The 26,773-nt window shown below is 39.6% G+C and overlaps 1 protein-coding gene across 1 annotated transcript in view; it reads right to left on the bottom strand.

Annotated features, from left to right (window-relative positions):
- Positions 1-26,773, bottom strand: part of Tshr (thyroid stimulating hormone receptor) — a 104,703-nt gene that overhangs the window by 37,184 nt on the left and 40,746 nt on the right. Inside the window, exons 2-3 of the mRNA XM_051196147.1 lie at positions 9,524-9,595; positions 5,183-5,257 (exon numbers count right to left, since the gene is read on the bottom strand). Of these exons, the coding sequence (XP_051052104.1) occupies positions 5,183-5,257; positions 9,524-9,595 (147 nt within the window). The remainder of the gene's footprint in view (positions 1-5,182; positions 5,258-9,523; positions 9,596-26,773) is intronic.

The raw sequence follows: 26,773 nt of genomic DNA, 5'->3' as shown, positions 1-26,773 counted from the left end.
TTAGGGATATTTTTGTTTATTCCACAGAATTCACACATTGTAGGTACATGGTTCAGTGATTTTTTTTTTGTTAAATTTATAGGATTGACCATCATAACAATTCAGTTTTAGAACACACATAACTATAAATGACAAATGTATCATGTGGGCATTTTTATGTATTTATTTTTTACATTTAAGCAATTATTTTAATAGCAAGGACATTAATTTTTTAATTTTATTTATTTATTTATTTTATATAACCACATCCATTTAAATGAAAACAAACATTTATAGACAACATTTGTCATGTGGGTATTTTTAGTTTATCTCAGTTTCTCCTTTCTGCCAGATACCCTTTCCTCCCTCCCCTCCCCTTTCCTCCTCTCCCCACTTTATTAGTGCTTGGGATCAAACCAAAGGCTCTGTGCCTGGAAAGCACTTGCTAAACCACTGAGTTACATCCCAGACCCTGCTCTAAAATATTGCTACAACTTTGTCTTATGTGGACTTTTCCAATAAATGAATGCATATAGCAAGTGATCTGTTGTGTTTTACTTCTTTTATTTAGCTTGATGTCTGTGAGATTAGGTCCATGCACATTGCATCACAGACCTTTAGTTTGCTCCTCTTACTGCTGAATAGCCAGATCGGTGATAGAATTTTGACTCTGCCATTTCTGGCCATATAACTTTGGATAAGGTCCTTGATCCCTTTGAGTCATAGTTTCCTTATCTGTGACTAGGGACGACGAGAGCACACTTCTTTCTTCAACAGGCTCTCTTGTGAGGAATTGGATGTCTCCTACAGTTGAAAGCTTTCTGCAAATAATGTTTTTATTATGGTTATTTCCACACTTAGGGACAAAGGTATTGCAATGTCCTTGCAAACCATATTTGAAAGTTGTTCTGTAAAGACAATGACTGTGAAGCATACCTTGAAAGAAAGAGGAAGGAGGCTGAGAGCAGAAACTGTTCACTTCCCCTCTCCCACTGTAAGAACATGACCTTACTGGTCCATTCTATGCATTAAATAACTGCATTGCTCCAGGAAATTCTTATCCAGACAAATAATTTAATGCTGTGCTTGGATTTTCTGCAAAAAGGCCCATCCACATTTGAAGTATAAGTGCTAACCACTTACATTCTAAAGGTCTTAGCTGTGTCCACGAACCTAGTATTAAATTAATTCGGGTGGTGGTAGTACAATGCTTTTAGTTCTAGCACTTGGGAGATAGAAGCAGGGTGATCTCTGTGTGTTCAAGGCCAGTCTGGTCTACAGATCTAATTCCAGGACAGCTAGGACTGTTACACAGAGGAAATCCTGCCTCAGAAAATAAAAACAAACAAACAAATAAAAAAGTACTAAATTATGATTTCTACCCGACCAAGACCCTACTTACCTTTATATTTATCATTGCTTTAAAATTGAAAGTCATGAGTCTTTGGGATTCCCTCTATCCTAGACAGAGTGAAACCACTGGCCATCCTACTCCACTTTCACATGACAATCCTGCCTTAGACAAGGTAGTTTTCTCTCTTTTTCTAAGACAAGTGGCAGACTTGCCAGAACTTAGCATTTGGGGAGAGGGCTTGAGTTGTTACCAAAGACAAACAAAAGGGAAACAAAGAAGTTTGAAAATTGTCTAGGTATGGTTTGCAGCCTAGAAAATTGCTTTATGAAAGGCAATTATTTAAACAAGTGAACTTGAGTGAGTGGCACCAGAGAGTCACAATGAAAGGTAGTGCAGCCCACGTGAGGACAAAAGGGCAACGAGCCATGCAGGCAAGTAAGGTTGCCAGTTGCCAGTCGAGAGAAGTGAGGAGTCCGGGTTGGGGGTGTGGCAAGGAGTAAGGGGAAACACAAAAGAGGTTAGACAGGCGGCACTGTAAAATACAACCAGCACAGCCCTTTGGCAGACAGAAGGGAAGGAGGGCAGACGGGAAGCACTAAGAATCTCTCACCGGAGACAGTGAAAGTACAGAATGGAGTAAGATCTCCCCTGTGAAGGTGAGTTTGAATCAAACAGTTTGGAAGTGATCGATTACAGTCCAAGAACACGGGAAAATGCCTATACTTCACGAAAGCCAGGACACTAACGAAGAAACACAACTGGGTCCAGCACAGCAGGGTGGAGTGGACAAGGCCTGCGGGCTGAGTTCGGAGGAAATCTTAGGATGGCATTGCTTTCAGTAGCCTGGATTCCCAAGGAACTGCCTGGAGTCTGTGCTGGTTTCCTGTTCATCCACCCCTACCCCTTGTTTCTCCCATCTCCTTCTCTCTCTCTCCTCTCTCTCTCTCTCTCTCTCTCTCTCTCTCTCTCTCTCTCTCTCTCTCTCTCTCTTCTTCTTCTTCCTTCCTTCCTCCTCCCATTATTGTTTTCCTCCTCTGGATAATATTTCAAGAAAATCATCACCACAACAAAAGATACTTAACTAAGACATTATTGCTTATTACCCCTTCATTTGAAATAAAGTACACGTTTAGATGAAAGTGTAACATTAATGACAGTGTTTAGATCAATAATTAAACACGCACTCAATGCACATAGTCTAAGTGCTAGAGTGTTTCTCGGTTCCTTAGTGAGGCCAGGAACAGAGAAAGAGAAAGTGGCTTGCTTGCTTGCAACAATTTGGCTGACATGTATCCTCAAGAACTTCAGGAACAATATGGAAAAGCAGTAGAGGAGAGAAGGCCTAAGGAGGGGACAGAGGAACAAAAGGAGGAGAAATGAAGGCACAGACCCCTGTGCTATTAAGCAGCTCCCTAGTTACTGATTTCCTTTATTGTTCTACTTTTTTTCCCCCACCTTAGTTATTCGGTGATGCAGATCAACAGTCAACCATTCTGTATTGCATTTAAATATGCCTCTTGAAAGCAATACAAATAGAATTTTAAAGTTGCACAGTAAGGAAAATCTTTGTATTTTAATTAGAATTGAGTTGGTATTGTTTTTACCATTATTTTGCATGTAATGCAATGACTATTTGGGATCGAATTTACTTATTTGTTCAGGCAATTCTTTCTTTTCATTTCTTGCCTTTTAAAACAACCATTAGTTAATTCTTTGGTGCCTTCAAATATCAGCTTGTTAGTTATCCATTCTTCTACAATTACTTGAGTCTCTTTCCCATGGACTATAACTTTATTATAAAAGTCTGATATAAAGTTAGAACTGTTGCCATTGTGCTAGCTAGTTTCTGTCAACTTGACACAAACCTAGACAAACTTGGGAAGAGGGAATCTTGACTAAGGAATTGTCTCCGTCAGATTTGCCTATGGGCATGTGGGGGTGCATATTTTTAATTGGAAGGGCCCTGCCCTGTAAACAGTGCCATCTCTCTGCAGATGGGTCTGGGCTGTGTAATAGAGGTAGGCGAGAAAGTCATGGTGAGTAAACTAGAAAGGAACATTCCTCTGTGGTTTCTGTTCCTGTCTCCAGGCTCCTGCCTTGTTATCTTTCAATACTGGATTGTAACCTGTAAGCCAAATAAACCCTATTCTCCCCTGAGTTGATTTTGGATAGTGTTTTATCATAGCAACAAAGAAGCAACTAGGGTAGGCACTTCTCAGCTAATTTGAAGACTCTAGAACAATTTAACATCATTCATAACATCCCCATTCTTTTTTTGATACCATGTATTTGAATTCTGTGTATAGAGGAATTCCTTGTTTTGCATTGTGCTTGTATGGTTAGAGATGGGTTACTGTGATCTAGTTCAACAACTAGCCCTAGTAACAGTTCAAATGTAGTTATCCTAGGATGATAGCGGAATTAAGCTAATAAAGTATAAGCTTTTTGTTGCCAAGTCTTCACCACACATCATTGAGTAGATAACAGAATAGATGGGAATCATAGTAGGTGACCAATCAATTCACTGTTTCAATCACTGGTAATTGTCATCATAATTTAGTTTACTCACAAACAATAAAGAATACAGTGTGCTGCCTGTGAGTTTCTTAGTTAATTGAAAGAGAGAACTGATGAACAGAGATAAAAATGCAGGGCTTAGTTGTGGCATGTGGCTGTAATCCCAGGACTTGGAGGCTGATGCAGGAAGAACATATGCTCAGGACCAGCCTATAGTTCTTGACCAGACTGGATTACATGGTGAAACCCTATTTCAACTCCTCCCCCAACCCCCAGCTTTACCTTAAAGCAAGGCACAGTGGTTTATGCCTATAAACTCAACCTTTAGCAGATTGAGGTAGGAGGATTGGTGTAAGTTTCAGGCTAGCTTGGGTTACAGAATGAGACTTGGTCTCAAAATCCTAAACCAAACCAACTAAACCAAACCAAGCCAAACCAAACCAAACCTACCGCCAAAAACTTCCTAACCTCCACCAATCTCCTCAAAAAAGCCCTCAAAACCAAAACACAACCACATTAAAGAAATTCTTGGAGATAGTTTATTGCATCAAAAGAAAGAGGACTGAGTGTTAGCATCCTGACCAAGAGTTTTTGCATAGACATTAGAAAGATACCTTCTTGTAACTTGTATAACAAAGGCAGAAATGGGCAAGTACATTTTAAACTTCCTAATAAGCTTTTACAACCCAATAAAATACTAAAATTTTTTAAGCTTAAAATTGTGCATTCAAGCCATATTGGATTTACTATCTTTTCCTTTTGTTTGCAATAGTAAGACAAATTTTAATGTTTTGACAAAAAATTTAAATGTCACAAAGAACTCAAACTTTTCTCATTAATAGCTGGGTTTCTTTGCCCAGTTCCAGTTTGCACATTTTTAGGACTCCAGGAGACTGCACAGAGCATGGGTTGCCTGTGTTTTAGATTCCACTGTGTTTTGTTTAGTGCAGTCAAAATCCATGTATATTTGCCTATATATTCACCCCCTCTGCTGCTGTTCATTTTCTTCTGTACAGAATATATGTCTCATCATTCGCTGTAGCAGTGCTCTCCCTTAGAGTCTGATGCTGACAAATTCTCAAGGACTTCCTTTGTGGGTTTGGTGAGATCCTCAGTGTATAAGGGCACTTGCTACCAAGTCCGACGACCTGAGTTCTATCCCCAAACCCCACGTGGTGAAAGTCAAGAACGGACTTCTGCAAGTTGTCTTCTGACCTACACATGCATATTTTGGCAACCTGACACCGCAAAAGTAAAATAAACAAATGTAAAATAATATTTTTTAACGGTGGTTGTGGTTGGGCTCTATTCTGTACTTTTCCTTGTACTTACATGTGAGTCATTTTACTCAAATTGTAGAAAGAGTGTGGTTCCAACCGCTGCAGAGTTGCATCTATAGATAAATAGCTGGACATTGTAAAAAACAAGACAAAGTGGAAAGTTAGCAACGAACCCCAAACATTCTAGTTTCTTTTTTATCACCATTATAGTGCCATTATAGTGCAAGTATATAATGTGCTCTCAGCATATCCCCCCTGTATTTCACGGCCCTATCTCCTCCTGCTCCACCCCTTTCCCATTAGTCCTCTTTGCTCCCCTGGACAGTATTGCTTCCATCTGCATGTCATCTGTGTGTATGTGACTTTCTGTATCTATAAAGTATAGGACCTATAAATGGGAGAACACTTGCAGTATGTCTATGTGAGACTGCCTTAATTCACTCAACAAGGTGAATTAACCTTCCATTGCCTTAGCCTTCGGTTGCCTGAACCTTCCATTCCTTACGGCAGAAACAAATTCCATTGCATCTACAAACACCATTTTCTTATCTGTTCCTATTGATGGATACCCAGGTTGGTTCCATAATTTCAGTAACATGAGAGGGGCTATAATAAACATTGATGTGCAAGTGTCTGTGATATGAGCACACTATTTTTATGTACATATATACATGTGTTCACATGTGTGTAAGTGCATGTGTATGCAGGTGAAGAAGTGTGTGTGTGTGTGTGTGTGTGTGTGTGTGTGTGTGTGTGTGTGTGTAAGCTAGAGGAAACCTTGGGTGTCATAACCCAGGATGCCATCTACATTTTTTCCACAGACAAGGCCTCTCATTGGGATGGGACACCTAAGTAGACTATTCTGGCTGGCCAGTTATCCACAGATATCAATCCATTTCTACCTCCAAGGTGCTGGGATTTATAAATACGTACCATCACACCTGGATTTCAAACATACTTTTTTTTTTTTTAATAATTTCTTTGTTAAGGCCTTTCCAAATCATGGATCATGCAAACCATATGTGTAGTTTCTAACAACATCCACCTCCCCCAGATCCCAGTATGTCTAAAATTTTCCAATAGTTTATGTTCTATTCATTTGCAGGCCTCAAATGCCATTTTATTCAGAAGCTTTTTACCAGCTTCCAGAGGAGGCTAAAGTTACCACTGTACACTTTCATAGCACTATGAACATATCTTTCATGGATAATCACAGTGCATCTTCCTAATTATCTGGGAACCATTTGATTTATATCTTATTATAAAACTGTAAATTATCTAATGGCTTTCACCACTGAATTATGATGCCTTTATAGTTCTTATCATTAAGCAGACTCAATAAACATATGTTCAGCAAACACAAACAAATAGATTGGTGAATGCATTATTCAAAATAGCAAAACCAGAAAGTGTCAAAGTAGAAACATTTTTTAATAGAGGTCTTGGGAATAGAGACAAAGTTTCAACGAATTAAAGAGAGACATCTTATTCCCCTCATGGGGTGTTTCAGAGGGTACTGCCTACTGTGATGATGCACTGTTCTGAAAATGTCTCCTACATGCTAAGAGATTGGAACTTTTGCTGGACCTCACAACCAAAGTTAACAACACACCTTGAACTCAATTAAGACGAGACTGCTAGCCTGCTGTGTATTTGTTTAACCTGCTTGCAAGAGAACAATGGAACAACCAACCTTACTTGCCTTGGATTTTCTGTGTAATCAATTTTTACCACCTAAGCTAATGCACAGCTGTAACCTTAAATTGATGTTTTTTTTAACTGTGTTTCTATTTTTGATTTATTTATTGGTCTTCCCTGCAGCTGACATTCAAGCCTGAATGGACTTATTTTAATTCCTCAGAAGGCTCAGATTTCCCCGTTTCATAATGAGATTCCCTTCTACATTTGGGTAGCTAGCATGGAGGATAGGTGAGATGCTGTTCTTCTAACTTTCCTCAGCCCCTTCTTCCTACTTGGATACCAAAGCGGAGGCACCAGACACATAGTTGTTTATGGGATACAAGGGCGAATGAAGAAGCTAAAGGGGAGTCGAGGCTTGTAGCTCACAAGATGCTGAATTACCATGCTATTAGAAAGAGAAGAAACAGAGAATGGCAGCCCACTTAATTTGGATAGAGTGAATTTGAAGTAATTGTGGGACATCAGAGTGATGTTCTAGATGCAGGCTTGAATGTAGGAGGGAGTTGAGACCTTCAATAATTGTTATGAATAGCTGTAGTAGAGGAGAGCAAAGCCAAAAAAAGAAAGAAGCGTTGACTCAAAGAGGGTAGAGAATTAGAATACAATACATGCAGAAGAACTAGCCATGATAAAAAAAAAAAAAAAAAATGAAACTCTGGGAAAGGAAACTGAGGGATAGTAGCCAGGGTGAGAAAAGAAGAGGGTTAAGGAAGGGTTAATAATATTGTTTCAGCTTTAAATAATATTTTAAAATATTTATTTTTATCTTATGTATATGATGTTTGCTTACATGTATGTATGTATGCATGTATGTATGTATGTATGTATGCACCCCTTGCCTGAAGAGGTCATCCAATATTACAGAACTGTATAGACAGTTGCAAAGTGCCATGTGGGTGCTGGAAACTGAACCTGGGTGCTCTGTATGAACAATGAATGCTCTTAGCACCTGAGCCATCTGTACAGCCTTGTTTTATTTTGGTTTGTGTAGCAAGAATGCAAAAAAAAAAAAAAAAAGAAAGGCTTATTAGCAACTGCATGCAAGTTCAATTAAAATGGCCTCTTGGCCTCAGGGCCATTGACATTTTGTCCTAGATAACTCTTTACTGTGACCATACAGGCCAGGGAAAGATGTCTCCCATGTCGTCTACCTCCACCCTCTAGAGACCAGTAGCATTGTCCTCTTTGATTTTGGCAAAGTCAAATGTCAGGGTTGATTCTAGCTGAAAATCAATGAAATGATGCAACAGATCACCAACACAGGCCATAAGTGGAATAAATTGTTCAGATCGCTCCTGGCGTTATGGGGTGTGCTTGAGTTAACATGAAGTGCCACCAACTGGGACAGATACCTCACTCATTTCGTGTGCAGACTATGGCAATGGAAAACTCCAAAAATATCTCTTACATTCTAAGACACTGGAATTTTGGCTGGACATCACAACCAAGTGATAACATAACTGGAGAGCACTTGAGATTTAAGACCGATAGCATACTGTGTCTTCAGCCCATTCCACCTGCTTTTAAGAGAACAAGGCAACAACCAAACTTACCTTGCCTTGCGTTTCCCATGTAGCCAACTTTTGCAACCCAAGATAATCCATAGTAGTCATCTTAAGTTATAGACTCTTTTATGCCCCAACCCAGAATAACACATGTGCATTATGTGCTGAAAGTAGCAAATATCAAAGCCAAAAGCAACTTCCTAAAACCTACCCTAAAAGTTAAAAGCATCCATTTTGGATATTGGTTGACAAATGGTGTTTTTATTGTTTGAGAACTGTTTGTTGTCTGGGTCAGCTAGGATCAGTTGGAGTTAGTGATTTGACCCTAGTAAAACTGTGTTCAAGATTTCTGTAAAGTGCTGATGATTTCTGTGTTTTCTAATAGATGCAGAGCAGAGTGCTTTGTGGGAGGAGGGCAGACACACGGACGCACACAGATGGAAGACAAAGACACAGGAACAGATTAAGACAGCTTTCAAGCAGGCACAGATTCAGACTCAAGCAACAGATGACAGATGGCAGACACAGGGGATCTGAAGGGGAACATTCAAATGTGGACTTGTTCTTGGTTAAATGTTTTTAGGAAGAAGCACTTTAATTTCTTTTCTTAATGGGCACTGCTGTATTATTGGTGACTCCGAGTTAATTACTAATGGGTATAAATCTACACACACAGTGATTGTCAGCCTACCGTGCACATTCCTTTTCTCATCGTCTGCAGACCACACCTCTGTTTTTAAGCCTTAGAATTGTTTTTAAGTGAGAGAAATCTGAAATGATTGGCTGCATTTGGGACAAAATGTAAATGTTGGTATTATACTAGCAGTGGTAGGGAATCAATAAAAATCTAAGATGGATGGGTAAGAGAGAGACATATAAATGTCTGGGAATTCTCGGCTAAGGTTCTGTCACATCCTAGGATATACTAAAATGCACAAAAATGGTGAATTTGACATGACCAAATGAATTGAAATTTCCATTAGATTTAAAAGGGCCCAAAGGTATCAAAAGGTAGAGATGTAACTAAGCAGGTAAATACTCTATAAATAAAAATTTCAAATACAAATTCAAAAAAATGCAGATATCATTGACTTATGCAAGTACAATAGAAATTGCTTTTTTTGACAGAACATTTAGAAAGTACGCCACAAGAGCAAAGTTCTCTGTATATTAAAATAATTACTTACATCCTGGAAATATTGGGCAGATTTGAAAATGCAAGACTGGGGATGGTCTTCAGGTGAGTCTCGATGAGCTTCCTAAGGAAATGACAGTCACACAATTAGAGTTCTCATCACTGGTCTTTTCTAATTACTCACCTGATTGCAAAGAATACCTTATCAGAAGCATGGTGACCTTTGCAACATAAACAAAATCAACAAAAGCATTGTGATTTCTCCTCCAGTAAAATCAGAACAGAGAACATGATTCAGATGCAGAAAATGAATCCTCAAGCTTCATCAATGGATCAGCAGTAGACTTTGTCCAATATCACACTGCATTTATTCACTGACAAGGAACATAGCGTTCTCTGTAGTATGCTCATGAGAATGCCAAGTCTACTGCAGTATAACGATAACTAATAACCAGTTAATGCTTTCTCAGAACCCTAATTCATCTTTGTTGGATCTGCAAATTGAAGGCATGGCACCCCCCAACTTTCCTTTGGAGCTCCTTATAAATAAGAAAGCATCTTTAAATATTCCAGTGTGATTCTTCATCTAGGTGTTCCAATTTTTGACTTCCTCTCTTTATATAGTTATTACTGGAATAGAATTATGTATGGAAAAGGTGTGCCCAGTGTCCCAAGCCATTTTGCAAAAAGATAATGATGAGTCCTGTTACTCATCACTGGCTTTGCCCTTGAACACTGGGAATCACACATCAGTCATTAACTTACATATAGGTAACAGACTAATATAGTGCATCTTTCTTTCTAGATTGCCAAATTATTTCTCTATGATCTTTATTTCTTCTTCCCCCCCTGTTCTTTCTTTTCTTCCTCTCTTCCATCTATGCTTTCTTTGGTGGTGCTTGAAAAATATCTGAAAGATGCTTGGTCAAAACACCAGCAGGCCAGCTTAGTTTGTAAAAGTACTTGGGAACTTTAGTGACATAGAGGATGTCACTAATAAAAGAGGTAGATATTTTTTTACCCCTTCTCAACCTTTGACTATTTGATTATGAAGTCCAATGATGCTAATTTTAAGACATTCAAGCCTTTAATCCCAGCACTAGAGAGGCAGATGAATCCTGAGATGGAGGCCAGCATGACCTATAGAGTGAGTTCCAAGATGGCCAGGGTGACACAGATAAACCCTGTATCAGCCCACCCCAAAACGGTGGGGGGCTGTGGGGTGGGAGAAATTCAGTGTTTGGATATAGCTGTGTGGTAATTTTGTTTATGTCATTACAATAATGCAATTTTTATTATTAAAGAAAAAAAAGAGAAGAGAAACTCAGATCCCATAAATTACCTTCACTTGAAGTTATATCCCATTACCTGGGGTGATTAAAAGCTTACTGATACAGATCCAGCATTCTGGAGCTAAAAAGATATGAGAATAACTTGTTCTATTAAAATCTCTGTGTAAAAATTGGACCATGGCGAAGGCAAACAAAGGATAATATGCGCACCTGTTGGGTATTATGAAAAGAGGTTGAGTTTCTTGAGTCCAAAGGTGGTCTTATGGAGCTGCCTGCCCTACAGCAAACCTTCTGAGGGCATACTTTTATAAGATTTCACATTGCTTGCAGGTAATGTGGTCCTAAACCGAACTTTCACTGACTAAAAATTACAGCACTTAAAATAAATAACATCTTCCTAGTCCCTCATGCTTTCCTCTCCTCCCCTTCTCTTTCTCCTAGTTTCCTCTCCACTCACTGCCCCACCCTCACTCCCCATGTGCTCTGGAGAACTTGTCCCTTCCCCCTTCTGTGAGGGACCTTATAGGAATCTGTTAGAATCCACCTTGTATCCTAGTTCCACTGGCGGTGTGAGTTATAGGCTAGTCATCCTTTGCTCTAGGTCTAGGAAGATTTGAGTCAGGGGAGGAATAGAAGACAGAAGAGAGAGAGAGAGACAGAGAGAGAGAGAGAGAGAGAGAGGCATAAAAGAGGGAGCCATTATAGGATTGAAGAGAAAACTGAACCTAAAGAAATGTACAGAGACCTACAAGACTGACTCCAACTAATAATTTGAGCCACAGTGGAAAGGCTACCATAAATGCCCTATCCTGATAATGAGATCAATGACTAACTTTTCCACCATCATGGAGCCCTCATCTAGTACCTGTTGTAAACAGAAACAAACACCCACAACTGAACACTGAGTCGATGCAGAGAGAGAGAGGACAAGACCAGATTGCAGAAACACACAGAGACAGCTGACCTGAACAAGGAGGAACTACTGGGTCCCCAGGCTGATAGCTGGGAATCCAGCATGGGACTGACTCGGACCCCCTGAACATGGGTCTCAGCTAGAAGGTCTGAGCAGTCTAAGGGACCTCAGGATGTATTCCTGGTGAACAAAAGGACCTTGTGGACACATCCCCCATGGAGTGATACCCCTTTAACCTAGAGACAGGAGAGAAATCCTAGTCCCTACTTCAAATGACTTGACAGACTTACATGACCACCCCTACATGTGGAGTGGGGGGGGATAGGAAGGGAGGGTGGTCGGGTGGATGTGAGGAGGAGAGAGAGAAAAAGAGGGAGGGAGAGAGGGAGGAAGGGAGGGAGAGGGAACTGGGATCGATATGTAAAATAAAAATTAAAAAAATGTTAAATTAAACTGGAAATTAGAATAAAGTTGAAATGGTTTCTAGCAGTTTGTTGAGGAACAGAAATAGCATAAAACTCAAATTGTATTTACATATTTTGTATATTTTGCTGAAGAGAGAATATATTATGTTTATGTAACTGTGAGTTTATGTGTACCATGTGCATGCAGGAGCCTGTGGAGGCCAGGAGGGGGTAATGAATCACTTGGAATTAGACTTACAGATGGTTTTGAGCCACCGTGTTGGTGTTGGGAACTGAACCTGGGTCCTTTGCAGTCAATGCTCTTATTAACCTCTGATCCATCTCTTCAGCCCATTAATACCTGTTTCCTTTTCTCAAACACAAAACCTTATATACACATTTAAATCTGAACAAGTTACCATTTATTTGTATTTATTTGTGTCTGGCTGTATCTGTTTCTCTCCAATAAATCTTCTAAGAGAGTAAAGACAGTGGCACCAGCCAACTTAGCATAAGATAAAAATAAATAGCCTATTTGTTGGGTGAATTAATGCAGCGATTATCATAAAACAGACTGATTTCAATAACATTAAATGAAGTGTTGCAGTGATAACTGATCACATAAATTCAAATTCAATAACAATCTAATTTACAAGATTTTTGATGTGCATATTCATAGTAATGTATAGATGAAATACAAAACACCTCTGCAACTTTTAATTAATTTAATTTTATTTTGAGTGTGAATAGTCTTGGTTACAACTTTAAAATTCACTTCATATTCCCATACACTTTGCTTTCTTTTCTGATTTGAAAAATGTGGTTAGTTTGATGAACTCTGACAAACATTTTGAAAGGATGGCTTCCCAGTGCTTAGCCAGACATCTGTATTTCTTCAGATAAAGATTAAAAAATGTAGGTGCAACTACAGCATCTAGTTAATGAAATAATGAAGACACCATGTCTACATACAGATCTCTTGTCCTGGGTTTTCTTTTAATAAGACAAGCCGAGAGACCAAGCTACTTCCTGTTATGAGCTGCTGCCTTGTCCTAAGTTTTATATTGTGGGACAGTGGCTTTGGGCTGTGCCCTTGCCCTGGTTCTACTTTGAGTGTAAATGCAGAGTTAGGGTGACTGTGCATTCTGACTGTGTAAATAAATGGTTGCCACATGTCTGGAACACACCACAGGCACAAGGTACGAGTTTATTCATACAAGTAAAAAAATTACTCCCATGCACACATGGCAATACACTGGGAAGACGTGATCACTATCTGAACAGCCAGGCTCACTGAATGACTAAACACACCAGATAAAATCTCTCTCTTATGGCTATAAGAGGAGTGCCTAAGACTGAGTCATAGGGGACACTGACTTGTCTGTCACCTGGTCACTTGAGAGCCTTATCCAGGACAGTTATCACAATGATGAATTGCTGCCTCTATCCCCTTGTTCCAGCTTGAGGACACTTTGCCCTGCCCCCAAATAACAGCCCACTACAAACTGACCCTCCAAAGGTCTTTTTGACCAGGAACTGCCCTGGATAACTCTTTCTCCAGTAGCTCTGAGCCTGCTCTAAAGTTCTCAGAGCTTCTGTGGATCATGAAAACTCTTTATTCTTTTTGTAGCCATTCTTTGACCTTTACATCATTGTGGGAAGTGGGATGTGCGATCTGAGAGTAAATATTAGTAATTTAGCTTGTAATAAAACAATCTTGATCTCCAGTGGCCAAATTATCAAGTGAAATTGGGTCTAATCACTGGATTACCGCCAACAAAATGGACCTAGTTCATGGATGTATAAATTCTGACATCATCGAGAGGTTAATGTGCCCATTTACATCTGTGAAATGGCAAATTGCATGGTGTGAGAGTGTGAGGGAAAATCCCCGAAGAGAAACTGTGTCTGGCTGTAAACAAAAACCTCCAGAAGGAGTTTCTGTGTCTGCAGAGACTGGTGGACCAGTTGGAATTTCAGCACAGTGGAGAGATTGGAACTTTGTAGGTTCAGAGGTGAATTACTTATCTTGGGCATAGTTTTAGCTTCTGGAACAGCCATCTATTTTTTTTTTTTTTTGTCCCATTCTGTATCTGAATTAATTCCTCATGAGAGTAAATAAAAACCTCTTAGAAGCCATTAACTTTGCAGAACTCTCATCAGTTGGCATCCTAGGCAGCTCCCTTTATCTCAATGCACCTAGCTCTCTGGTGTACCTGCCAATGTATGTTAAACTTGCCTTGATTTATGGCTTTCTTTAGTCTTTAAACCATAGAATTAAGGTAATTTTGGAATTTGGGTAAATCTGTGTTCCGAGGCCATGCTTGCTCGTAATGGCTCCAGAATAAACTGTCTCTTACTCTTATCAAGATGAGAGCTATGGATTTTAAGTTGACAAGAGCAAAAGAGAAGACAGTACTAAAACACAAGGGTTCCTTGGTGACATCCAGTTGTTTCCCAAGCCTGAGCAGTGTCCCCAGGCAAGTTTTTTAGCTGCATTGAGTATGTCACGTCATAGTTGGGTGGAGCTCAGTGGCTCGACTGTCTCTCCCTTGCTTATATTCCCCACTGCTGACTTTTTATTCTAAGACTCTTCAGACACAGCTTCAGAGGTAAGATAAGACAAAACAAAATTTAAAAAAGTCAAACAACAACAAAAACCCGAGAATGATTAGTGATTCACCAAAATATTTTATGGTAATTTCAGAATACATTTGGAGTATTTGTGGAAAAAGAAGTACTTTATGCCTAATGTGTTGGCAAAACTTCTGGATGTTTTTGTATTATAAAAAGAATCAACAGCTAGCCATTTGTTTTTGATGGAAGCATGCAGATGCTGAAGAAATCTATGTTTTTGATTTGCCTGGGACGATTCAGAATAAATTCAATGAAAAAATAAAAATAGTTTTTTTTTCTAAACTAGAATAAAAAACTTGATGCTAATAGTGTAAGTGTTTACTATTAGTGATTCAGGGTTAGCAACATGTAGAAACTCACTGGGAAAAACTTCACAGCTACAATTGCATATCCTTGGTGAATTTTGTAATTTCATAGTTAATTTGGCAGAGACATAGAAATTACAAGTGTGAAAAATATAAGCTGATGATACTATTTAAATTTAGTTTTCTATGATATACTTAACAATGAATGGCCATTGAGCATGTGACAGAGTCAATTGCTTCCTCGGGGCCTTCTTGTGTGAATCAAAATTACAATAAGAATCTCTACAAAAGTTTTCAAAATGGAGTAAGGAGCCTGTTTTACATCACTTACACCATTCCAGTTTCTGCCTGTGAAGGACAAAACTAGTCACTGGCCTAACTGTCACATTGTCTGTCTCTGACTCTATTGTTGTCTCTGGTAATCTTTCTTTGAGTCATCCTTTCTGGGCTGATGGATAAACATCTTCATGACAAGGGACAAAAATTACTGGAGCCACTGCTAGCTTCACAAAACAATTTACCCTCATAAAGGAGGGTAGTCATCTGTCATGGTGAGGCTGCACTCCTGAGCTAATCATCTATGGGAACCAGCTGAACCCCTCTAAGAATAAATGTTCTTTAACCCATCTTGCAGAACCCAAAGGAGACAATGTACTAGACCATACCTCATCAAAATGTGTGCTTAAGCATACTGTTCCCCTCTCCCAGTCCAACCATGAGGTGTATGTTAGTGCCTCAAAATGGTTTGGAGGGTCACTGAACCTGTTAATAGGCTCCTCTTCCAAATGTAACTGAATTGACTAAATCTCTTTTCTCCATTACTGTTCTTGACTTGCTATGCTGGGGACAGCTGGCCAATCCTAGTGTATTGGAACTCCTGGAGGCAAAGCTTTTGATCCATTGCTACATGGAGTTTGAACTTCAGTCATAACCCTCTGGTCACAAATATTTGAAGTGACCAGAAAGATAAACATGTTGTACCCAGAAGCTCGAAATGTATATCAAGACATTTTGGGTCTCTTGTCTTCCAGATGTTCAGGTTATTTGCTTCTCTTGATAGTCTAATCACCCTTTAATTTCCTGTCTTCCCTGCCTTATTGAGAACACCAGTTCAGAACCATCTAAACAAGTCCTGAGTCATACATAATTCCTAAAGGCGACAAACACTTAACCTTTGTGTTTCTGAGTTTAAACTGACAGGCCCAGGGAGTGGGGGGGTACATGGCTTGTATTTCTCAAATGTCTGCACAGTGTAGATAAAATGCAGAACAGAAATCAATGGAAAATGTCATGGATTGACCTGTAGATTTCACAGACTAGGATACAGTTTAAAATGGTCTTTTTGAAAATGAATAAAACACTGTTGGCAAAAAGGAAAGCAAGATAGGCGGGACTAGGAGAGAAGGAGGATTCAGTGTAGTCTCTGGCCAGCTAATAAAGACTTTCTAATGGCTCAAAAAAATACAAAAATAAAAATAAAAAAATAAAATGGTCTTTTTGTTTTATGGCCGCAATATGGAAAGGAAATCCAGCTAATGCTATAGAGGCAGCTGACTTGTACCTATGTTCCAAATAAGAAAGGTGTGTGCAGTTAGACTGTTGACACTCACCTCTCTCAGGCTCATTTCACTGAAATTTCACTAGCATATGAGTGCAATCAAAGATTTTTAACATCTTGTTGCTTACGGAGGGTAGGTGTTTAGAATTACTTTACTCTTGGTCAGGTGGGTGCATGGCTCACACAAGTGCAAAAGCAAACACATAGAGGCAGGAAGTGAACTTACATTTCTCTTTTCGTGAAGGTGGTGACTGAGTCTTTACCCCATTTGACTGGGATTTGACGTCACCCATTCTTTCGAGATTGGTCAGTCTCAAAAGAATTAGTGCAAAGAAAATGGGGGGGGGGGGAAGGGAACTGTCACTTTATGCCTAGAACACAGCAGGGCCTCTGTAAAAACAAAGGTTTTACAGGGGTGAGGAAGTGGGGGGGGGGAGAGAAACACCTGCATAAAAGTTATAAATTGAGAGAGATAAAAAGATTTGAATTCCTTCTTGCGAAGGTTTGAGCGATAATGGCCACACAGTCCATATGCTTGAATAAGTGATATCCAGTTGGTGTCACCATTTCAGATGGGTTAGGACGAGGGCCATGTTGGAGGAGGTGTGCCCCTGGGGGAAGGCTTTGAGGTTTCAAAAGATTTGTCCAGGTGTGGCAGTGCATACCTTTAGTCCCAGCTGTCGGGAGGCAGAGGCAGACAGATCTTTGTGAGTTAGAGGTCAACCTTGTCTACAGAGTGAGTTCCAGGATAGCCAGGGTAGTTAATCAGAGAAATCCTTTTTTTTTTTTAATTTAATTTATTATTTTACATGTTGATCCCAGTTCTCCCTCTCTCCCTCCCTACTGCCCTCCCACCTTCCCTCCCTCCCTCCCTTTTATTCTTTCTGCTCCCTCACATGCACCCTGACCACCCTCCCCTCCCATCCCCCCACCCCAATTCCACATGTAGGGCAATGCCATCCTGTGTCGTCATGTAGATCTGACAGGTCATTTGAAGTAGGGACTAGATCTCTAGGTTAAGGCAGTATCCCTACATGGGGGATGTGTTTACAAGGTCCTTTTGTGCACCAGGGATACATCCTGGCTCCACTGTCTGAGGTCCCTTAGACTGCTCAGTCCTTCTGGCTGAGACCCATATTCAGGGGGCCCTGAGTCAGTCCCATGCTGGATTCCCAGCTGTTAGTCTGGGGGCCTGTTAGCTCCTCCTTGTTCAGGTTAGCTGTCTGCCTAGTAAGTAGTTGTATCTCAAGATGTGAGCCACCATGTGGTTGCTGGGAATTGAACTCAGGACTTCTGGAAGAGTAGTCAGTGCTCTTAACCTCTGAGCCATCTCTCCAGCCTTGGACATGGTGTCTTATCACAGTAGTGGAACAATAACCAAGACACTTGTCTTAAACCCAACTTTTATAGTATTTCATCAAAAAGACTCATAGTTCATGTTTCTTACATACGTTTGTGTGCTCTTTCTGAAGGTAGAGAAGTTCTCATCCTGAGATAAATTGGCAGGAGGAAGACTAACATGGGAAAAATCATACAGATTTACAAACATGCAGAAATATGGAAGCCATAGATGAAGTACAGGATCAAAGGAAGGATAGATGGTTATGGGGCTCTTGAAGAGGCAAGGTCAGGGAGTATGGTGGGGTAAGGGATGGTGTCTCCTAAAATAGATGAAGTCTCAAATAGCAGCTCACACAGTGCCTGGCTATGGGTGATGATCTGTGTTTGGACCAGGTGTGATCTCCAACAATCTAACAATCTTCCTGTGAGTTGCTAGGCAGTTAATTCAAGCTTCTGCTTGAATTTGCTGTTGCTACACTAATGTAGGTAGAAGTAAATTTCTTTTACAAATGAATAGCTTTTGGGGTGTGTGTGTGTGTGTGTGTGTGTGTGTGTGTGTGTGTGAGAGAGAGAGAGAGAGAGAGAGAGAGAGAGAGAGAGTGTTAGAAGACAACCACAGGGTCTCTCACCAGTCTGGAATTGGCCAGTAGGCTAGGCTAGATGGCCAATGAGTGCCGGGGACCCACCTTTCTCCTCCCCAGAGCTGGGATTACAAGTACATGCCATCACATGCTGATTTTTTTCTTTTTTCTTTTTTTTAAGATGTGGGTTCTGGGAATTGAACTCAGGTGCTCATGTTTCCAAAGCAAACTGCCCACTGTGCTGTCTCCCTCGTCTGAAGACTGTTTTTCAAAGGTTACCTTGTGTCTGTGCTTCCTCAGAATAGCTGTCTCAAACTAAGCCAGATAAATACATACTGAGATGTCATATTTATGGACTATCCAACAATTTCAACTGCATATTGTGTGTATATATGTGCACCCGTGGGGGATTTGAGTTGACCAGTGCTCCATGTGACCTATTGTGTGATAAAGACTGTGAAGTAAGAGTGAATGCACATAACTGAGTCTAAGAATGTCTTTGGAATGGCTAAGCCTATGTAGTCTGGTCACAGCACATTTCTCTTTCACATGGCATATCTTTATCTCTTTGCAAAGAAGCTGAGAATATTTTCTGTGATTCTATATCAGATTTATTTGTTTAATACCAAGCTCTGCATCCCGAAGGCCTTCCTGTGTATTCACCAGAATTAAATTAGTCTACATGAACACACAAAGTATTGGCAATAGAGAGAGAGGGAATTGGTACAAATAATTCATATGGATATTATGAAGTTGAATTAGACAATGTTAGTATAATCTTGATGTGTCATTTATCATTTGCCTGGGGTTTATTTTGTGAGATGAATTCTTAATGGTGAATATGTCTTAATGTGCAATTTTGGTATGCTGTGGCAAGCTGTGTATCAGTCATGGGGTTTCAGATTGGGACTTCAAACCAAGATAGATCATGCATGCAAACACCTGGGATGATTTGCATATAGGCTAGTTTTGAATAGGAACAAATTTCAAATCTGTGTTTTGTTAAACCTTTTTTTTTTATTATTCTGGTAGGAGAGTAGGATTTCAATGCTATGGTTGAATTATTTGTCAATAATATAAAGACTGCAGGAGATAGCTACAGTGTAAAGTGTAATATTGCAACTTAAATGGAGCTATAGACTACTCATAATTCCAATGTGCCTGTGAGTCATGGTTTTGGGACATACAGACTTTCCACTTGGGATTAATTTGACCCTTAGAAAAGCAAGCAATAGTCTTTTTGCTGTCTCTTTCCTGCTTTTTCCCCTCTCTTTCTTGCTGTTCCCCTGGGGAAGACAGAACTTCTCTTTACCTCTTTTCTCTTTCCTCACCCTCCCTCCCCTTTCTAATAAAACTTCTCACTTAAAAAAAAAAAAAGAAAAGAAAAAAGAAAACCAAGCAATAGTTCAATTGATCTGACTTGTCAAAAATTTCAAGTATGGGGTCATCAGGGGAAAAGCTGTTCTTTCACAACTTGTAGTTTATGTCTCCAGGTTGCTGAAAATATCAAATTTTATTTCATTATTTTTTTAATTAAATGGCTTTTCTAAGCTATTTACATGGAGGCATGGGAATTTTAATGGCTGTGCTTCAGGATTCACAGATTCAGGCTCACACAGCAGCTACCACCTTGACTCATAACCAGCATGGTTGACCTTGGGTGGCACTAGCTGGATTCTCCTGCAGAATCCATTAGGGTGCTTTGTGGTATAAGTCTTCTCCAAGGAAGAAATTATGCTGGATTTTAAATAGAAGCTTTACTCCTACTGATTGCCACCCATGGTCCCGGACTGTATTCTGCGTACTACTGGAGGAGAAAGGGGCAATCATCAATATCATCCAGATACAAGCTCTGCAACCTACAACAGTGATATGCCTGCAAGGTATTCTGGTGCAGTAGTGGCACAAATGTTAAGGGATTAACCAACTGCTTTTAAAAAAATGTGTTTAAGGCCTACTCCATGAGGTAGAACAGATACCTGACACCGGTAGCCAAGAACCTGAGACTACATTGTTATTCTGATAAAGGAATATAGCAATAAAATGACTCCTTATAGCATACTGTTAATACCCATTGATCTGTGCCTTGTTCAATCCACATCAAAAAATCTTCTTCTAGCAGTAGGTGGGAGTTAACACAGAGTCCCACAAATGAGCAATGTGCAGAGAGTGAGAGACTTTGGAGCTGAGTCCTAAATGGAATGCCTTCATCAAACTCTCCCCTCAAGGCTCAGGGATCTATGTGAAAGAGGAGGCAGAGAGATTATAAAAGACAGAGGTGATGGATGACTCAAAACAGTATCTACCAGATACAACAGGAGTGATTCACATTTGGACTTACGGAGATCGTGGCAACACACACACAACCTGCATGGGTCCAAGTCAGATAGGGTCCCAGCACTAAGAAGGGGAAGTGGACATGGGATCCCAAGAAGCTATTTGCAGTGGATACCCACTGACAAAGGGGAAAATCAATGTTCTTCAATGGAGTGTACCAACCACACTCCAGGGCAGGTCCTATGCCCAGGAGTAGTTGGCTAACACCAAACAAAAGTAATGCTATTTCTATAGACTTTTTGTCTCATTTTTCTTTGTTTTGTCACTTTTTTTTGGTCTTATTGGTCTTTTGTTTGTTTGCTTTATTTTTGTTTTTGTGTTTCTCTGTTGTTTGTTTTTGTTTCTTGTTTGTGTTTGTTTTTTGTTTATTTGTTTTCAAGACAGGTTTCTCTGTGTATGGCTGTCCTGGAATTTGCCTCCAACTCAGAGATCCGCCTGCCTCTGTCTGCCTTTTGAGTACTGGGATTAAAGACATTCGTCCCCACCACCCAGCTGCTTGTGTGTATGTGTGTGTGTGTGTGTGTGTGTGTGTGTGTGTTTTTAAGAGAGAGAGAGAGGGAGACCCACAAAGTCAAGTGGGTAGGGAGGTAAGTATGATCTTAGAGGAATTGGGGGAGGGAAAAACATGATAGACTATATAAAAAATCCAATAAAAAGATAAATCTCCAAGAACGAATTTCAGGTAAGATCTGAGGGCTTCTGCTTGTTGGAGGGTCTGAAAGGTTCAGAAATGGTCAAGAGTTGGAGGCCTAGACTTTCTAAATTGAAATGAACTATGGAGTTGCGATAGTCTCTCCCCTCCCCTCTATTTTGACATGGCAAAGTAGACGTGAAGGTGAATTAAACTGTACAAAATCCTGACGAGGAGCAGTAATGCAAGGGATCTTATCTAAAATGACATCCATCTGGGCATCCTGGCACATGTCTGAAATCTCAGTCTCTGAAAGTAGACGCAGGAGGATTGCAAGTTGAAAGTCAGTCTTATCTGCATCGGCTAGCCTGCACTATATAACAACTTCCTTTCTCCAAAGAAAATCAAGGGCCAAAGATGTAGTTTAGCGCTTGTCTAGCTCTCAAAAGATCCTGGATTTGATCTTCATAACAATAACAACAACGACACTCTTCACAGATACAGTTGCCATTCTATTTTCTTCTAGAAAAAAATGGCAGTATTAGCTTTGGCATGGGCTTGTGATTTTTTCCCCCAGGTTCTTACTTCTTGGCAGCTTGGAAGTTTATCATCCCTTGTTAAAAATTAGAAGCATTGCGTACAAATTATATTCAGGGAGAAGAGGCTTGGCTTAAAGACCTTTCACACTCACTAGCACAGTGAGATAGATATTATTCAAGAGAACATGAATATATTTATCATCTATAAGTATTACTCAGAGGCAAGCAGTGGAGGAAATGGGTAGTAATAGTACTACTAGTAGTAGTAATGTGTGTATGTGTTGTTGGTTCTTGCCACTGTTGTTATTTGGGAGAAAAATAACTTTATCTTAGAATGGCAAAGAAGAAAGTTCTTATTCTTAATTTGCATTTCAAGTGTTAATGGATCTGTATAAACTAATTTTCATTACTGTTCTTGCGTTTCAATTGTTTGGCGTTAATCTCAAACCACATGTTCATCATCTTACCCACATTTCCTATTGCTCTTCAAGTCATGCATACAAATTTAAGTTTCTGTTTACTCTCTGGCAGAAGAACTTCCTTTAATGTGGTTTAATTCTCTCCCCACTCCCTTCCCCCCTTTCTCCTTTTACTTTTTAAACATGCCTGCTGGCAATGACTTTGCTAAGTCTTTGCTCATTTGAAGGAGTTTCTCTTTGGCTTCAGTGTGGAAAGATCGTCACTGGGCATATAGCAGTCTAGAAGGGGAGGCTTATTTTCTTTCGATGCTTTAAATTCTATTACATTTTAGTTCATGTGGCTTTTTGACAGCATATGTTTTTACTCTTGGTAGACAATGGAGACATATAGTTTTTCCTGGTTACTATTGAGACCACTTTATACTGATTTATAACAACTCAAATGTATATAGTTTCTTCACATTTATTCTTTTTAGACTTTATAGAACTTTTGTTTATGATCATGCTAAGCATTTTCCTTTCTCTTGTTTCCTTCTCATCTTCTTCAGATCTAGTTATGTGGAGCTGGGGTGGTGGCTCACACCTTCAATTCCAGCACTCAGGAAGCAGAGGCATGCAGATCCCTGAGTTTCGGGCCAGCCTGGTGTACAAAGTGAGTTCTAGGACAGCAAGGGCCACAGAGAAATCCTGTCTCAAACAAACAAACAAACAAAACAAAACAAACGAACAGATCTAGTTATGTGTAAGTTAGGTCACTAGATAGATATCATCACCCTGATCACTGGTGCATCTTTAATTTTTTAAAAAGATACAATACTTTTGTTAATTCTTTGAGGATTTCAAACAATATGTTTGCTCATTCATATCCTCAGTGTCTCCAACTCCTTCCAGATCCATCCTCATCTGTCAATCATTCCACATAAAACCCCAAATTTGTCCTCTTAAAACAAACAAACAAGCCAGAGTCCAACTTGTGCTACCCACATACTCATGCCTGTGGGGCTTTGCACTGGAGTGTGGTCCAGCTACCTGTAGCCAGACCCTTAGAGAACAGTGGACTCTTTCTCCCCAGGTGCCTTCAATGGTCCATAGTTCCTTAGAGCTCAGGAGCCCTCCCCCTCCATGCTAAATGTACTCACTAAAAATTCTTTTAACCACATGCATTTATTTATATGTGTGTGTATACATGCATGTACACACATACCACAGCATGCATGTGGAAGTCATAGGATAACCTGTAGAAGTTGCTTCTCTCTTTCCTCCTGTGGATTGCAGGGACAGAACTGTTGGCCATTAAGTTTTTTTTAGCTGCTGTGCCATCTTATAGGTTCCTCTTATATTTTTAAATCTTTTCCTTCTTTATGTTTAATTTTAGATTACTTTCAGTTCCTAAGTTTCCAACTTTTGATTTGGTTTTTTTTTTTTTTTTCCTCTGTAGTGTTTAATTCTCTAAATCCTGTTTGTGTTTTGATTTTATATATTACTAACCTTAGCTAGTTCATTTGAGCCTTCTTTGGAGTTTCCATTTTTTTTTCTTATAATAGTCATTATTTTATTATGTTTTGAAAGGCTTAACAGATGTTTTGATGCCATGGTTTGTGAAGTTGTTTCTGTCGTTGGGACCTGTTGAGATGTAGTGGCCTTTTCTCTTACTTATGGATCAGACTTTTTTATTCCCACTCCTACTATATAGAGAAGTAAGACAGTTCAATAAATGCCATTGGGAAGGCCTTTCTGAGTCAGATGGACACAAATTCATCTCTCTTTGAATAGGGATTACTCTGATTTTTTTGTATGACTGCAGGATATTTTAGAAGTGAAGATCTGGGATTTTGAGGTTTGATGTGAAGCCAAGCTGCTTCTGTGAGAGTCCCTTGGGGAATTTCTTCTGAGAGTTTGGTTCTTCTCTGTTAGTATAACTACCCAGAGGCTGCCATGCAGAGAAACTACTGAGGAGCTGCCAAGTGCCACCCGAGACCGGCATTCAGATGAGTGTCACCAAGGCTGCCAATGTGTAAATGAAGCCATCTTGGGCTCTCCAGCCAAGGTCCCTTGTCATATGAATGCCACTAAAAGAATGCTGTTGATACCATGAGAACAATCCAACTCTCCTTCATAGTACAGAAGTAAATGTAATGAAATAGTTCTTATTTCAAATCTCTTCATTTTGGGGCAAATTCATATATGGTAATAGATGACAAAAATGTGCTTTATCCTATGTTATTTACATAGAAAGTTTGCATTCACGAAATTACTTGTTGGAATTTGAGCTTTCTGAGCCATTCAGAAAATGTGGAATCCACTAAGTTTGATTTATGTTGTGTCTCTATCACCAGATGGTGATGGCAGAGGAGTTTGTATTTATATGCTTGCTTACTTCTAGAATATCGACTTGGAAGAAAGTAAGAGACGGTAAATATTACTGTTTTCTTTCATTAGAGTAAAAAGTATTTAGAATATATTCAGTCTCCAGATATAATATATATTACTTTCCTGATTTTTCTTGTAACCTTTTAATGTATGTTTAATCAAACACTTGAAAGCAGCCCATAGTTAGTCAACTGAATATTGTTTGGATGCCTGTATTTTGCAGTTTTCCTATTCTTTGTAACATTTCTTAAAATTCTTCCCTTGCCACTGCAAACATGAGCAAAACAAACATTGTTCCTTCTTGATAGCTAAGCAAAACAAAAAGAAGGGAGGGAGAGAGAACAGAAATATCCAGACAAGGGAATGTAAATAAACAGTGGCACATCCACTCAGGGAAATAGTATTCTGCCATTAAAGTTTCTCTAAAAAACATCTGAAAAAATATCAGACATATAATTCTCTCTGAGGCACAACTGTAGGATCACAAACTAGATGATGCTTAGTAGCCTATACAGGTGAGCTTTCCATCTCCTTCACCCCTGGAGGAAAAGGACAGACAGGTTTGCAAAGATGGAGACTTAGGGTATCCTGGGACTCTCAATGCTCTAGCAGGAAACCTGCATTCCCTGATCATTTTATTCATTCACTTCTTCAAACTCTTTAGCTTTCACAGGCAGGTCTAAAGACTTATTATGCTGTAATTTTACACACACACACAAATGGGTGTGTTCTTCTGGAAATACCCCACTATCATAAAGGGAAAATACTATCAGCAAAGTGTCCATTTATCAGTTCCATGTGCTATAACCAAAACATATTGCCTACTGATAATCTTGATTATAATAAAATCACAACAGTAAAAGCATGTGGTGGCCTGGATGAAAACAGCCCCCTGTAGCCTTGTTGGAGTAGGTGTGGCCTTGTTAGAGGAAGTGTGACAGTGGGGGGTGGTTTCAGAAGCCCAAGCCAGGCCTAGTGCCTCACTCTTACTTCCTGTTGCCTGAGGATCAAGATGTAGAACTCTCAGCTCCTCTTCAGCATCACCTCTGCCTGCTCGAAGTCTACTGTGCTTCCTGCCATGATGATAATGGGCTAAACCATTGAACTGTAAGCCAGGCCCCAGTTAAATGTTTTCCTTTATAAGAGTTGCCATGGTCATGGTGTCTCAGCACAGCATAAAAGCCAGAACTAAGACAAGCACATTTCTTCCTGCAGCCCTCTCATTTAAAAATAACAAGGAAACCATATGACTTTCCATTTTGAATGGAGTTACCTAAACGGTTGGAAGGCTACTGTTGATTCCATTCAGAAGCACTGTTACATCCTGTAAAGTCCTCTGAGTGATAGCATTAGTCTCAGACAATCTGGTTTCACAAAAAAGGGAACGTCATTGATAAAGTAAATTTAATCCACACTTAATCTCTGCATGATTTTGTCAATGGAGCTTACACATTTGCCCTAATTCATTGAGAAAGATAGAAAAGATGAGTAACAACATACTTCATATTGTATCACAGTTCAAATACAATTCACTTTCAGTATCCAGATCCAAAGCAAAAACTTCAGACTTTTAAATCAAAATATATTTTAATGTGATAACCTTAAGCTCTATCCTTGAGTAAAATAGTGAACCTATTATAAAAAGTAATTCATTGTGCATTGCTTTTTTCTTTTTTTTAATTAAGTGAAGGATCAGTGTTCTATGGTCTCTTGGTCAAGAAACAAAGGGGACATCGAGTATGCTGCGTGGGTATCAGACAGCAGATAGTAGGACAGTCCCTGTGAATGTGATTTCTTTTTTCTTGAGGGATCATACTGGAATTGAAATGTCAGAACCTTGTGTTTTTTTGTTTGTTTTGTTTTGTCTTTTCCAGGAGTGTATATCCGCCACCCTCAGCTACCCTCCATATTTTAGTAAACATGCCCCCACTCATGGTAGGTAGTAAGTTTTTGTCAGCAAGGTCTTTGACTCATA

The sequence above is a fragment of the Phodopus roborovskii genome, unplaced genomic scaffold (genome assembly GCF_943737965.1).
Source record: "Phodopus roborovskii unplaced genomic scaffold, PHOROB, whole genome shotgun sequence".
Lineage (NCBI taxonomy): Eukaryota > Metazoa > Chordata > Mammalia > Rodentia > Cricetidae > Phodopus > Phodopus roborovskii.
The sequence above is the reverse complement of the archived record's forward strand: the minus strand, read 5'-3'. Positions and strand labels throughout refer to the sequence as shown.